The sequence below is a fragment of the Camelus bactrianus genome, chromosome 14, assembly GCF_048773025.1.
Source record: "Camelus bactrianus isolate YW-2024 breed Bactrian camel chromosome 14, ASM4877302v1, whole genome shotgun sequence".
In the NCBI taxonomy this organism is placed as follows: domain Eukaryota; kingdom Metazoa; phylum Chordata; class Mammalia; order Artiodactyla; family Camelidae; genus Camelus; species Camelus bactrianus.
This window is the reverse complement of record NC_133552.1, coordinates 44,387,600-44,404,250: the sequence shown is the minus strand read 5'-3', so window position 1 is coordinate 44,404,250 and position 16,651 is coordinate 44,387,600. Positions and strand designations below refer to the sequence as shown.

The window sequence follows — 16,651 nt, the reverse complement described above, 5'->3', positions numbered from 1 at the left end:
GTGGTTATATTAAAACTTATCATCTTACACCTGTTCTTTGTTCCTTTTTTGCCTTTTGGGGGGTTATTTTAGTGATTCTGTTTTATCTAATTGTTAATGTTTCTTTTTACCTTTTTCAGTAATTGCCCTAGGATTTACAATTTTTATCTTTACTCACAGTGTTCCTTCAAATAATATTACATCGCTTCATATGTAGTGTTAAGAATAGCAGAATTATCCCAATTTCTTCCTCCCATCTGCTACACTATTGTCATATATTTTCTTTTCATATGTGCTATAAAGTTATAATACACAGTTATTATTTTTACTTAAGACACTTAATCATCTTTTAGAACAATTTAAAAAAATATTTATTTTATATTTACCTTCACTTGTTCCATTTCCAGTGCTCTCCAATTCTTTGTGTAGATTCAAGTTGTAGTGCAGGTAAGCTTGTAATGAATTCTCTCAGTTTTTGCTTATCTAAAATACTTCCTCCTTTATTTCTGAATGGCATTTTTGTTCCATCGAATTCTTTCAGCATTTTAAAAATATGATTCCATTATTCTGGCTTGCATAATTTCTGATGCGAAGTCTGGCATAATTCTTATCTTTGTTCCTTTGTATCTAATGTGTCTTTTTCCTCTGGCCACACTGAACCCAGGACCTCGTACATGCTAAGCATGTGCTCTACCACTGAGCTATACCCACCCCTAGTTATTTTAAAATGCATCTGACAGTTCCAACATCTGGATCAAATCTGAGTCTGATTCTATTGATTGCTTTGTCTTGTGATAGTATGTTATTCTTCTTTTCTTCTTTGTCTTATAATTTTTGGTTAAAAGCCATACAGCGTGTGGAGAAGCATGCAGAGATAAAAACTATGCCTGGAAATGGGCATGCCTCCTCTTCTGCTAGGAATTTAGGGTGTACAGTTGAGTCAGTCTAGTTAGGAGCTGTGCTGTTTGGTTTTGTTTTTGTATGGTTACCCTCAGCAAATCCCCAGCTTAAAGTTCGTCTGGCATTACCGTGTGCTGAGGGGAGGAGCTGGGTTGTTGAGTGCCTTCTATTTCAATGTCCTTGTTCCACCCAGAGCTTTAGGATTTTTCTCAGAGTCTATGCCTCAGAGATGGTCTCTCTTCATGATCTCAGCCCACTCCATACTTCTGACACTTGTTTTTGGTGCTTGCTGGTCTAAGGGTGGGAAGGTGGAGGCATTCTTTGTGGAGCTGGTTCAGCCTCCATCACAGGTAGGCTGTCTGTACCTAGATATCAAGGACAAGGCCTCCTAAGGGATCCTTCCTTCCCTCCCTCCATTGATTTCTGTCATAGGAATTCCCCGCCCTCCCCGAAGGGATAGTTTTATCTGTTCCCTTCTCCAGGGAAGGTTTTCTGTCTCAGTATCATTAGGTTTTATTCCACAGGGGAGAAGGAAAAGTAAAAGCTGCTTCCTTCCCTCAGGCCTGTATCTTAGGGCTCTCTTGCCTCGTCCCTAGTTTAGCTCATAAATACCTAGTGAGGTCTGTGGAGAGTGGATGTGAGTTCCCCTTTGGGGATGCTTTCAGGGATTTTATAGTATGCTAGCCTATACTTGGCCTTTAGCAATTTGTTAAAATTTTTATTTATAAAACTGTTATTTATAGAAAAAATCATATTCTTCACATTGCTTTTTTCACTTTTCATATACTTAGAGCATCTATCCACCTCAATACACTGTATCTGCATTATTTTTCATTACAACATATTATTCCTTAAATAGAAATACCATAAAAACACTACTGCATCTTTACCTTATTTCTAGTTTTCTACAGTTATAAACAAAGGTGTAATAAATATATTCACACAGGTATCTTTGTATGCTCATCAGTCAACAATAATAAAAGCTAACACTGAGTGCTTACTATCACACAGCAAATGTTCTAAATGATAGATGCTATGCATTCTCATGATTCTAATAAGGTAGAAATTATGATCATTTCTATTTAAAGGTGAAGATATCATTTTTGCTCAAACACTACCAGATTATCTATGAGTGATTTTAATCCTCTTTTTGCTCATCATGTTTTCCATATATAAGAGGGAATGGAAAAAAAAAAAAAAAGAATATGTTCAAAAGCACACTCTGCTGAGTGAGTTCCATACATCATGGTTTGTGTAGGTATGCATGTTTCTATCTGGCAATTTTTCTACAACATCAAATATGAGATGGTACATTACTGAATTATAACTAACTTACTTGTAACTACCTCATAACTTTCCTTGCTCTTAGGCAGGAAGAGCTTTCCTCCACTATCTTTTGCCTAAGTAACCCAACATTCTAAATATTGTTTTTCGTAAATAAATGAATATGTTGAGATGTTAAACATTAAAACCAGTAATTCTAAGGTTTTACTCTAGTTATATTTATTCTACCTCCTAATGCTAAATGAACACTATACATATTTTCTCCAACAGTATAATTTGTAAAGATAATTAAATTCATATTATAGGCATTATTGTGTACATCATAAATTTTTAAAATTCCAATAAAAGTTTATATGATAATTCAGAAAAAGACTTTCAAATCATTTTAAGACATGAAAGGACTTTGATATGAAGTGTGCTATTATGGAATTTAAAAATTCCTGTGCTTTCTCTTAGAATTACAAAGGTTAAAGACACATACACCAAGTTTTAAATTTTCCTAATATTAGCTGTTAATGCAATTACCTAAGTAACTAAGCTAGCCTTGCTTTCTTTCAAATATGAAAATTTAAACTGTGAGCTGAATCCTGAGACTAAACATCCACTTTGCTTTTCATACTAATTGGAAAAGATCAAGTATCACAGTTTATTCTTGAGTTTTTCAGAAGATCTTAATAAAAAGCTCACTTTCTGGAACGTCTGAATAAAGAACTCACTTCCTCAGTTTTCAGTTCTGGTGGAGAAATCTAAAGTTGTTAAAAATTATGTATTTCATTAGAATTATTAATAACATCAATGTCTGTCAGGACATTAATACTAAATCTGTGCCGCGGCTGCTTAGTGTGTGGTATTGTAACAGTATAATGTGACCACATATACACCACTTCACAGGCAGTATAAACCTGTCTCTTCATTACAGTTTGGAAAAACTCAGAATAGGCTTTTTAAAAACCCTAGGAATTAAATGTTTTGCTCTTCAGAAAGAACTTTAAGGAGTTCAATATATTATATTTGCATGAAGGAATTCGGCATAGACACTCACTTTTAAGCATTCTGATTCTGACTTAAATCTTCTCAGAGCTTAAAAAAAATATAGAATGAGCTATGTGGATACAGTCCATAAGCATCATGACAGTGTTAGGGTTTTTAGAGGCACAAGGACTTAGTTGACTTGCCCCAAACTATATAACCAGTGACTCTCAAAGCCAGAGGAAGAACCCATGACTCCTGGCTCCAATTTCAGTGTTTTCATTACACACAAAGCCACCTTCCCATCAACTGTCAACTAACTGATTCACAGAGGCAAACATATTATGATCTCTACCCTTATTCCCCAAACAATCAACAATTCAAATCTATTTTTCAAACTTATAACTAGTTTAGAAAAATCCAAAATACTGGGGTCCTAAAAGGCCAAATTACTTTTCCTTCACAGTTAATGTGCATGTCACTTTGTATATGAAAAAAACAATTTAACAACTCTTTAAACTGTTTAATAATAACCACAAAATTAGAAATGCCATGAAAGCTTAACAAAAAGATTCAAACCTTTAATAAAAAGGTGCAAAGAATATCTAAAAAGCCAAATTACTTTTCCTTCAAGTTAATATACATGCCTCTGTGTGTATGAAAAAATGAAGAGATTACTCTTTAAACTATTTAATAATAACCAAAGAATTAGAAATGCTGTAAAAGCTAAAGTGAAATGGTGAAGGAAGACCTTTTAACAAAGGGGGCACAGGGTCAAATAGTACTTCTCTATTAAGAAATCAAGTGTTTGGTAGTTTTTTCCAAGTGCTTAAACCTAAGTTATTCTAAAATGTTAAAATTAAGTAAGTAGATTTTGGGTTACACCCAAAAAGTTTCCTCATTTAAATGGGCATCCTATTATTAAGAAAAAAAAATTATAACGAGGTAATTTCCTAAATACAAAGAGATTATTAGCTGGTAGATACTTAAAATAATTACTGTTTTCCCAAAATATAGATAACATAATTAGCAAAAGACTGTGTTTGGTTTGTGGGTAAGATTTTATGTTTAATATAAGGAAAAACCTACTACTGTGTAAGAACTAACTCAGATATAGGGCAACAAAGGGCAAAGTATTCAGCACAACTCTGAATAGTCATTTACAATTCATTACATATTTGCGTAATTATTACCTATATCTAACTTTGCTTTTAGGACAAAAAATTTTTAAATCTTAAAAACTTCACTTCATTTTTGTTTGTCTTAGTAATTTTGATTTATCTTTAAATTTTATTGCCTTACGAGCACAGGCAGTACTTACTAGCTGTATGACCTGGGACAAGTTAGAAACTTCTTAGTCCTCCAGTCTGTAAAATGGGGTAATATCTATCTTAAGGAATTGAGAAGATTACAGTCGGATACATACAGTGCTTAGTATAATGCCTACCACATAAGATGCATTCAGTAAATGATAACCATCATTATAGTAAGATGAGAGACATACTTCTAAAAGTAAGAATTAAGAAGATGAGAATACTTGGAAACTGACAAGCACTTCAATTTCCATTGCATTCACCCATAAATGACACTTGAGAATAGCCATGACTGACACTGTAGCACCCAAAAATGATTCCCAATGTTTCCTGCAATCCCAGGTATCTCATGGTGAGAATCTTTTGGCTTGAATACCTACAAAATCATTTCTCTTATTGACCTGTTGATAAACTATGTACTTAATCATAACAATTAAATTTACACTATTTCTAGAAGACATGTCCTTTCAAACTTTAGAGATACCACTGAGACTAAAAATTGGCATATTGAAAGGAATAAACTTAGGAACATCTCTAGGGTTGCCAAAAGCTATGAAAATAAGATTATAAATGGTGCATACATGCATGAGGGCATGTACACATATATAAAACTTCAAAAGTTTAAAATCAAAATTATAAATTAATTCTAAATGGACCTCTGGAGATTTGACTAGATTTCAGTATAACACATTGAATTACACTAAATTTGAGGTCCAAATTTAAAATAGAAAAGTAAAACCAGATACATGCAAAAGATGCAAACTTTCCTACAAAGTATCCATGTTCAGTTGGCAAAGAAAAAGTGAAACATGGGCTAGATATCAAAATACACAAAATACCACTACATATTCCATGGAAAACGGCAAATTTCTTCACTTTGCTCACCTAATAAATCAAGATGCCCACAGATTTCTAAATATTCTTTAAAGACTTTTTCCCTTACTGGTTTAATAACTGTTATTTTCTCCCTTCCATTTATAATTCTCCGTGTCAGAAATCACTATTAATATAATGATCTATATCTCTACATATGACATTAAACTCAAGCTTACCATTGTTAAGCTGGCCAAACTAAGCCCCCAAAATTCTATTTTTTACAATTTGAGAGTAGTGCAAATAAGATTCTTATTTACTATAAATGAAAAAAAAAAACTTAAACCTTAACATAACACTTTGTTTTGGAAAATTGTGGTTTAAAACAAAACAAACAGAAAAACCCACCATCCCCCAATACAACCTCAATTCTATTTTTATTGCTGAAGACATTTTTAGATAGAAGAGTCACATATAGGCAGGCCTGGAAGAGTAAACTGATTAATTCAATATAAGAATTTACTCTAAAATAATAGTAGTTATTTTCCAAAGCCCTGATACTGAAGAAAAGAAGGAGACAATGAAGAAGAAAGAATAAAAATGAAAAAAAAAAGACTATTTTGATCTGTTTAGTCCAAAATACTTGTTAACCTAAGAAAGGGATGAGAAGTGTAAATTGGACAGAGTAGTAGCTACAGTCTTAACCCTTTCAACAACTAATTTAACCCATTTATACATCATTTATTTTCAAGTGATATTAGATAAAGAAGAGTTGATTACATGGATGGAGACACAATGTCACCGCTTGAAAACAGAGGAAACAAAAAAGAACCATTTCAATACAATCTCCCCAACTATGAATAATCCTAACTTGCACTCCCTCCTTCAAACTGAGCTCCCCCATTCAACTCCACACATACTCTCTAAACTGGCCTCTGTTCAGGGAATGATGTACAGAAAAAATGATGACAACGAAAGAAGGGAGACAGAGGCAAAAGTATAAGGAGCTAGACAGAAGTTCCAGATCATTTCTCAATTTTAAGAATGAAATAAAATGAAGTTGCCCCACAAAAGATGTACTTTATATCTTGTTGGAATGCAATAAAGAAAGTGAGGTATGGAAAATAAATGAAAAAAGAAAAAAGAAAGATTAGAAAGGTGCAATTTCTGATTTCTTTACAAAACTAAAAAACTTAAGGTACATGATACTTTTCATCAGAGTTCCATTTACTGTTCCCATCTGAGTCTCCCAAGATAATCAGGAACCTAAAACATACATTATATAAGAACCAAGTTTCTTCCTAATATCTTCAGCTTTTTCAAAGTTAAGGAAAAAAGAAAATAAATCCCCAAAGAAGGAAAATAAATGTGAGCATCTTAACTCCCTGTAATTCTAACATAATCAATACAACTAAAAACAATACTTGAGTAAAATGCCATGCAAACTATGCTTTTATACATCAAATGAAGATGAAACCTGACACTTTTTCCCCCTGCTGACAGTCTGCACAGATCGGGCCAAAAAAGCCAACTAAATACACACTTACACATTCGATTTATCTTAAATTGTGAATATATATACATGAACACATACTTAAAATCAGAATGTACCCATTGCTTACCCAACAGTCAAACTTTCTCTTACAGGACAACACTAACTACAATAGAGATTACATATTTCATTGTAAATTAATTACAATTTAATTTCATGATTTAAATTCATTTCATAAACGTTTACAAAAGATCTTCAAATGGTCATTAGCAATCAACACATTATTTCCATCTATCAAACGAGACAATATTTAAAAACAGAATTCAACACTGGCAAGAGCTATTCTTGAGGCTATCTCCACTGATGTATGAGACCCCCTGAAGACACAAACTGCACCTTATTCATCTCTGTGTATACATCTCCCAGCACAGTATCTGGCATAGTAGGTGCTCAAACAGGTTACTTGGTTAAATGAAAGAAAGACAATAATTTCATACTATGTAACAAGAACCTAAAAATGTTCATCCCTCTGATTCAAGGTAATTCTATGTATAGTAACTATCATAAACAAAGAAACTGGAACTAATAAGTGACTAAGCAAAGACAGCACCGAAGTTATATTTTTAACTAAAAAAACTGAAAACAACCTAAACATCAAAAGTTAAGAAAATTAGAAAGTAAATAATGGTTCATTCACATAAAAGTACACAGCCATGAAGGATTATTTATGAAGAGGTTTTGATGAAATAAGAAAATGCTCACAATAAAACGTTAAGAAAAAAAAAATCCCACAAAATTGTTTGATCTCAATCATTTTTAAAATGAGCTAAAAAAAGACTTGAAATAAACATAAATACTAGAAACATTTTTTGCTGTATTTTCATACTGCCATGTTTATTTAAAAATGTAAGTAAAACAATCATGCCAGTCTCTATTATTTTTCATTATTACTATAAATTTGTACAGTCCAGAGTAGTATAATAAATGTATTCTTTTTGTAAAAAGTTAAATAAACAATAAATCATCAGGAGATCTTTACTCATATTTGGGTTGTCTCCTAAATTAATACGGCCAAATCACAATTGTAGAAATTGCTTTTTAGATAAGCATCACTCATTTACTTCTTGTAAAATTAGAGTGAAGGCAAATAAGATTCTTTCAGATTTTTTTATCCTTGCCTTGACATTTGACTTGCAGACTGCTTCCATTATTATATCATTGATTATTTGTTCACAATTTTTAAAACACATAATTTAATTTCCTCATATCCCATTGTTGTTCTTTTATCTCCCCAGTAACTTTCAGTATAGGTTAATGAAGCATAAGTGAGGTGCGGTTACTGCACAGATTTCTGGATTAGCTAAAGTCTGAACAATCACAGTGGGGTGGGATAGGGAAAAACAAGTAAGTAAACAATTACTCTCTGGGGCTGCATGTTATGGCCAGTCTTCTAAAGAGACTACTTACTGTGTTTCAGTGGCTCAACTTACTGATTTCTTATTTAGTCTACAAATCTCTGCCTGCAGTAAGGCTCCTGCCTACTCCATTCCCATGAAAATGTTCTGACAGAGAGAATCAATGATGTTGGTTGTTAGGACACTGTTATTCCTGGCTCGTCTTCCTCTGCCCACTCCTTTAACACCTACATGCCCCAGGGATCTACTGCGGCTCATCACGCTTCTTCCTCTATAGAATTCTTAAGGTTCTAACTGCTATCCAACCAAAGACTCCAGATATCTCCCTGGAGCTTTGGACTCCAGACCCAACCTCTACAGAGATGACTCATGAACTCACTTTAAACTCAATATGCTGAACACTAAACACACCATCTTTGGTGGCTCCCATTGTTTATAAAATCCAAGCTGCCCCTTGATCTGGCTTCACCCTATTGCTTCAGCTCCATCCTCTGCCATTCACATTCATTTTTCTGAATGCCCTGGAAAATAAAACTACCACCTAATATTTATTGAAAGCCCATTAAATGCCAGGCACTATTCTAAGCACTTTATATGATTAACTCATTAATCTTCACAGCAATCCTATACGGGAAATGCTATTATTTTCATTTCATGCTAGAAGCCGAGCGTGATAAAGACCCCTGAAAACCATACAGGCTATCTACCTCTACTACAAGGTAGGTATTTTTCTCAAAATACTTGCAAGTCAAAGGAACCTGATGGGGAAGACACAGAGCACCTGTTACCCAAATCAAACAGCACACAATCTGTAATCTAGACCATCTAAATGATTAGGCAAACTGAGATGGCTGTTACCAAAGTGCATGTTAGCGGTCTGTCAAAACACTTTCTTGGGCTACTTCATGCTTTTACATAAGCAAACTCCCTCAAAGGGGAAAAAACAGTGCAAGTAATTTTCTAAAACCGCACCTCATACAATAACACTATGGTTAAATTTACACATGGCAAGAAAAGCTTTGAAAAATGTGAAATACCTCAGTCTGACCTTCATGGGCACTGGTCTCATGGGTAACTCGAATAGCCTGGAATAAGAATACAAGGGATTAATAGGGGAAAAAAGACTATCTCCAACTATTTAAATAAAAACAATTCATACTAAATTTTAACATCTCGAGTCTTGTTAAGAAACAACAAATTGGAGGAAATTTTTGGAACAATTTAATGCTATTTCAGAATGATTTCTGAGTAACCAAATGAACTGCTGTGCTTTCCAACCCACACCTCTCTGGAGAATTAGGAAACGAAGTATCTGCTTATTTGTGATTGCCAGGTGCAAGGGGGAGTCGTTTCCCTTATTTAATTGTTAGAACTAACACTGAACACTTTATTCAACTGAGACTAGAATAAAGTAAGCATCTCACAGATAGAGACTGAAGCAGCTTAGCTCATCTGTTTCTCCAGGTTACATGCTATTCTGCAGCTCTGGCTGTATTTATGCTTAATCATGCAGCTTCAGTCAGCAGTTTAGAAATGTGGAGCAAAAAGCATGCATTTTTACCAGAAGCTAAAGATTTTAGGTTCCTGAATTAAAAAAGAAAAAAAAAAAGCTCTTATAATTCCCACTGTTAGCAAAGATGAAGAGAAATGGGCAAAGAAGTAAATTACAGGTGAGAATACAACTTTTATGAATGGCAATTTGGCAGTAAGTATCAAAGCTTTAAAAACATGCAAACTGTTTGATCCAGCAATTTCTCTTCTAGGAGTTTATATATTTACATATAACTGTACATAATTATATATAATTAAGGACATTTGTAAAGATTTAGCTATAATGATATACCTTGTAGTATTTTTTAAGTGGTGAAAAAGAGAAAAATACTAAATTTCTGACAATAATTTATTGGTTAAATAAAATACTACACAATGGAAAGCTAGGCAGCCATTAAATGATGATGTCAAATATATACTTACTGGTATGTAATACGTTTGTGATAAGTTAAGTGAAAAAAGCAAGTTATAAAACAATATTACACTGTGATCAATTTTTGTTTTAAAAAATTGTGTATACACATATATACTCCCTATAAAAATATTAAGGATGGCTATCTCTCATTGGTGGGATTATTGATGACTTTTATATTGTTTTTATTTTTATATAAACTAAAGATGTTTTATGAGATCTGGAGGTTCTTTAAAGAAAAAGCAGTTTAAAATAATCGAAGTATATTAGAATGCTAAAACAACATAATCAAATCAATGAATTTATTGGGCACGAACTCTGCATAACACATTGTTCTAGCCAAATAATTTGTACACTACACTCCTTCTAATGTCAAAGAATTTACAATTTATTTACTGTCATTAAAAGGTGCAAAGGCTTCACAAGAAAAACAGATCTCAAAAATAATAAAACTTAAATACCAACCTAAAACAATTCTATGAAATGGTACAATCATTTAAAACTAGACTACGTGGCCTATGTCTTCACACATGCAAAAATACCATTACACTGGTAAAATAGCTAGAGATTGTTCTAACGTCTCCCTTTAAACCTTTGTTTTTCCCATTGGTCTTCAGCCTTGTTCCAAATTCCCAGTGAAAGACACATAAGGTATTGCCAAGCATGTATTTATTATAGGGAGGGAATGGTAAGGAGTATTGAATCATAAGATGTAAGTCTGTAAATTTAACTGCTTTTTTCCCTCTCGTTCAGCTCTGGATGTAGAAAACAAGTGGCAATTTATCAACATTTATGGATATCTCAGATAATGTTACCTGAAAAGTATAAAAGGCCTTTTTTAATGGATACAACAAAATCCATAATTGCTTAAAACTATGGTTTCAAGATAAATCCCCAAACAGAACCTACAGTCCCACAGAAGTCTGCACTCATATGAGATCAAGACAGAAAAAGGTACCGACGTCATAGTTCTCCAGGTATCTGGCTCGTTCCTCGGGGCTCATTGATGCAGACTCCTCCAGGAACTTTTTCAAGGTTGATCCAGATTCTGAGAATATTAAAGATGATAAAATTGGAAAGGTTTGATTGCTCAAAGAGACTGATACATGAAAATTCTAGAAGTAACCTAGCTATTTTTTAGGCAAAACCCTTTCACTGATTAAGTTAGGAATATAAGAATACTGGGATAAATGATAGGGCTTAAGTTATTTGTTTGTTAAACCTCTGTTTATCCACAACAGAAAAGAATGAGAAGGATTAATATTTCTTCTAATAGTATATGCAGTCTTATTATACAAGGAAGGGAAGAAAAGCTTTATTTAATGCTTTGAAAGAAAGAACTAGAGCACCACCTACTGCTCAATAAGTTAGCTTATAACTTAAGGGGGGAAAAAACAGCAGTAATGGAAAATTATTTACCAAAGTGCATCTTGTCTTTATTGTTGGCAATAGCATGGATTAGTCCGATTGTTCCACAGGCATTGCTGATTGTTTGCTTCATGAAATATACTGATGATGTAACATCTTGTCCCTGAGATTTTATCTTTTCCTCTTCTTCTGTTCTGAATACTTCATACTATTTTAAAAAAGTCAATAGTCTAGATGTGAAAATAATACATTAAAAAGGACTTAAATGTAAAACTGGAAAAATTCTAAATATCCATTAATGAGGATTTGGTTAACAAGGCATATCCTAATGGAATACTTTAAACCATTTTAAAAAGAATAAAATAGATTTATATATTCTGACTTAGAAATCTGTCCATGATTACAAAGGGGTTATATAGATCAGTATACATTAATCTCTCATTTATGTTTTCAAAATATTTACTTTATATAGTCACTGAAGAGACTGAAAGGATATAAAAAAAAACCGGTTATCCCTGGATGAGAGATTAAAGGATTTTTACTTTCTATTTGTCACATTTCTATATTGTTAAATCATATTAATAAAATTCACACTACATTTAATAAGCATACAATATTCATTACATCCACCATTATCTATAATAACTGCTTATAAATATAATATGGTACAAGAATGAGTGTCAAAAGTGTGGGCTCTACATCTGACAGCCTGAACCCACAACCTAGCTCTGCCATTATTAGCTGTGTGACTTTGCCAAGTTACTTAAATGTCTCTGTGCCTCATTTTCCCAATCGTAAAAAGAGTTTAAAAACAATGAGGTTAAAAAACGAGTGGGGAGAAAAAAGAGGGTAGAAAGATGATTTTATTGTTATGTTTATTGTTTTCCTATCATTTTCAGATTCCAACAGACTAAGGAATCAGCAAACTACAGCCGACAGGCCAAATCTGGCCCACTGCCTGTTTTAATAAGTAAAGTTTTATTTCTGTATTTTCTATGACTGTTTTCATACTAAAAGGCAAAGTTGAATAGTTATAAGAGACTATAGGCCTGCAAAGTTGAAAATATTTACTAGCTGACCCTTCACATAAAAAGTTGGCTGATCCCTGCAATAAAACAAATGATGTCTATTGAAAACCCATAATTAACGAACTGCTTTTAACAACAAATGTATCTATGCCTTAAAAAATAATTTTTATGGAAATGTTTAAGTCAAATTTTTAAATAATATTTTTAGAATAAATTCTGAACCATTAATTCATTTTATAACTTCAACTGATAAAAACTGAAAGGTTCAATATGGTAATGTCTTACGCTGAAATGTTCATACAGTTTAGTTTGTTGTTGTTGTTTAATATCAGTATTCCTTGGTGACAAAGCAAAATGAGATGTGATAACTTCTCAAGGTTTAATGTTTAGAAAATAATCCTAAAATGACACAGAACAAGTACAGGAAAAAAAAAAAGTAATTGTGGCAGACCACAGTGAAAACACGTGGTCAAGAGACAACAAAAATATCAGAGAGAAATAAATTTACAGTCTCTTCACCTATGTCATTAGGTGGTAAGCACTACAACAAAGCATACTTAAAACACTGTAATTGACTTTATCTAAAGGATAATGAGGTATCCATGACACTTCTTCTGCTATCAGTATGCTGAAGCCATTCATAACTACATAATCAGTTTCTAAATTAGAACGTAAAAGACTAAAACACTTTATATCTCCTAAAATATCCACTAGATATCCTTTGAATGACTTAACTATGTCACTTATGAGCTGAAATAGGGACCTACCAAACTGTAAGATACCAAAAAGAGGCAGATGCCACTATATTCTCTACTCATATAAGTAAGTATAAATACTTACTCATTTCTTTCTCATCATCCCATTTACTTCATTTTTTACAATGCTGAGTTCATCCTATTATTTCTAAGTTTAAAAATAAAAATCAGAAGGATACAGACCAAAGCTGTTTTAAAATGAACTTAAAAGTTCTGGCTCCATAATACATATATCTACATGACATCATTGTAGAAGAAAAGCTTGAAATAGAGAGATTTGAATTTAGATATTGAGATCTAAGAACAGCTATTTAAAATCCCCAACACATACTAAATCTGCCAATTAAACTGTATTTAAGCCTAATGATTCCCACCCAAATCAACTATATTCTGAAAATAATGTAACCCACACCTCCTTAAAACAAAGATTTCTTTTCATATATATTGAAAAAATGTGCACACTTTATATGTTGAAATTGTAAATAGATATTCTTTATTCATGTATTTTCTAAAATAGATTTAAGACTATCCTAGTACTTAACACTTCTAAAGTACATACATCAAAATGTGATAAATGTCACATCGAAACAGCTGAGGCAAACTAACCATATTTCATAAAAAAAAAGAAAACTACCCAAGTTTAAAAGACTAACTCAGGGCTTCACTGTCAAATCTATAAATTAAAATCTAAATACATGTATTTAATAAAAGTAGATTTTTAAGATGTCCCCACTGCCTAGATTTCCTCATTTTATGCAAGAAGGGAGTTGATTGTTCTTAGAGTGTATTTTTCATTCAACATTGAAAGAGAACTGTGCATTTACGGGAAACTGTATCTTACTCAACAATTACCTTTTCTGTAATAGGGAAGAGAAGCAGCACTGCACACACCGGTCTTGGCACCATGCTAAGGAGTTCAGGATCCATTCCATATACATCAACAAATTGCCAGTTAGGATGTAGACCTAATTGTTTGAGAAACTGTAAAAGGGAAGAAAATTGGTAGTGTTAACAGGGAAATAATCAAAGTGTATGTACTGTGCATCTGATTCATAAAAAAATGGAAGGTAGAAATATTACTGATATTCTATAAGAAGGAAGTAAAGCAAGTTTTCCATGAAGAAGGTGCGAAGAGACGGCAATTTATTTATATCAGCTAACAAACACTTAAAATTTATAACATATTAAGCAAAACTCCTTTTTACAAAATCCATTACTTTGATGTTAGACATAATTAGCCAGAATTTCACCAAACATATACAAGTTGGCTTGCTTGATATGTTAAACTCATTTCCAACATTTGATTTTTAAGGAAATGCACGGAAGTTCCAGTGTATAAAGAACTACTTTAGTAGTAGATCAACATAATTTATCCTACTTATCAAAAGCAACGCCTGAAGGTTTAAAGGTAGATGATTGATAGAGAGAGACAAGTTATATCAATGAGCAAAGAGTATTAAGGCCAAAAAAGTCCAAATGACTTGTGTCAACACTAGAAAATTGCTTGTTATAAGTAACTTCTAGTACACAATGAAACCTACACAACTTCAATGTCTCTTTTACATCTGGCAAAACAACTGAAACAAAGAACTAGTGATTTTTCAAAATTCTTAAGAATTCACAGTAAAGTAACAGCAGACCCTAATCTACTGCAGAGAGAAAAAGAAAAAAAAAAACATAATAATGAGAATGACATCTATTTCACAATAAACTCTTAATAAATGTCTGTACTGAATGAAGCTGATAATTTTAAAAAGTGCACTATCACAAAATATGTTTTATATGATAGAAAAAAAAGGAGCAAAGGAAACAAAAAATCATATTAAAAATGCATCATTATACCTTACGTCAAGAGTACATTATAGTATCCACCGGTCTAACATTATCTGAAATTTAAAAATAAAAAATGCCTTGGGTATTTCTCCATGAGCAATGATCACATGTACTTAGATCATCAAATGAAACCTTGCAAAATCAATGGAAATCATGCCCTATTACGTAAACAGGGTTATTCATCTCACAGTCAGCGTCTACAAGACAAGACCTTCCTGTTTAAAGGGCCACTCTCCACATGCCTCCATTTCTCTGCTTGTAGAAGAAACTCTACTTAATATGAGTGGTCAAAAACAAAGTCCTAGATATGTCTAATAAGAAATATACTGAATTTAAAAACTTCTCTTAACAGAATGTACTCAACATATGTTAGGTTCATCAAGTCACATGCTCTACAACAGTCTGGGGCCACAGAAATCAAGACTCCTTTATTTAATACCCATTCTTCATCTGAATCCTATTCATGTTTCGAGACTTAATAAAGTTCAATAAAATATTCCAAATTATTTCCCTCTTCTTTCTTCGCTTTCTCCAAAATTCTTAGTCCGTGCCCTCCTCAATATTTAATTCTATCTAGAAACAAAAAGGATTAAAACTGACTGCAAAGTCAAGGAAAGGAACTGTATCTTATTCATTTTTTTAATCCCATTGCCTAGTCAAACCATAGACACTCAAGTTATATTTGTTGAACTGAACTAAAGATTACACCTCTATTTTAATGGATAATCTGTATGCCTATACATGTCTGTTAAGCTATGTTTATAACGAATATTTAATATATACTTGTTTTTATCTGTGCCAAGTTAAAGAGGTAGGACAGAAACATTTGGCTTCTAAGCTAAAACCACGTGTTTATTTAATCAGCTCTAAATACTGCCTGCACAGGACTGACAGCCCAAAAAAGCACACTGCCAAGGAAAAGTATCATAAACCCTGATAAAAGGATTTCAATTTATTTGTTCATTTTATGTACCCCACAAAAAGCCATATTGCTACAAAATTATAAAACAAAATGTACACATAAAGGGTAATTTTCACAGCTGTGCTGCAAACTGAAAATAACAGGTAAACATTGTAGTGAAAAAAGTCTGCACAAAATTGGTAAGTTACCCTGAAGCTGTGAACTTACTCCATGTCAGCTAAAGCTTAAGAGTATAAAAATCACCAAGCTCCAAAGGCAGTAAGTATAGTGAGAGTGATTAGTATCAAACTGAGAACACAATTAATGATCAAAAAGCAGATTAAATATATAAATGATTAAAATTTAACTGGGATCATACTTTTCCCTAACTTTTTACTCATACTGCCAATCAAATAAGACTAACATAAAGGTGTTCAATTAGTATCTATTAAGTGCATTGGATGCAGCCTCTGACTCCAGATTATTCATTCCTCCATTCAAAAACTATTTGTTGAGAACCCTCTATGGGCCAGGCACCACTTCGAGTACTTCAGACATGTCCTTGCTCTCACAGAACTTATATTCTCATGGTAGGAAACACACAATAAACAAGTAAACACATAAACAAGATAATTTCA

At 32.8% G+C, this 16,651-nt stretch overlaps 1 protein-coding gene across 2 annotated transcripts in view; it reads right to left on the bottom strand.

The window, feature by feature from the left end:
- UCHL3 (ubiquitin C-terminal hydrolase L3) overlaps positions 1–14,288 on the bottom strand; it is a 28,266-nt gene extending 13,978 nt beyond the window's left edge. For both annotated transcript variants that reach the window (XM_045509127.2, XM_010973541.3), the window contains exons 1-4: positions 14,132–14,288; positions 11,548–11,704; positions 11,091–11,176; positions 9,203–9,250 (exon numbers count right to left, since the gene is read on the bottom strand). In XM_045509127.2, coding sequence (XP_045365083.1) covers positions 9,203–9,250; positions 11,091–11,176; positions 11,548–11,704; positions 14,132–14,206 — 366 coding nt within the window. In that variant the 5' untranslated portion in view covers positions 14,207–14,288. The remainder of the gene's footprint in view (positions 1–9,202; positions 9,251–11,090; positions 11,177–11,547; positions 11,705–14,131) is intronic.
- Between the last annotated feature and the right edge of the window lie 2,363 nt (positions 14,289–16,651).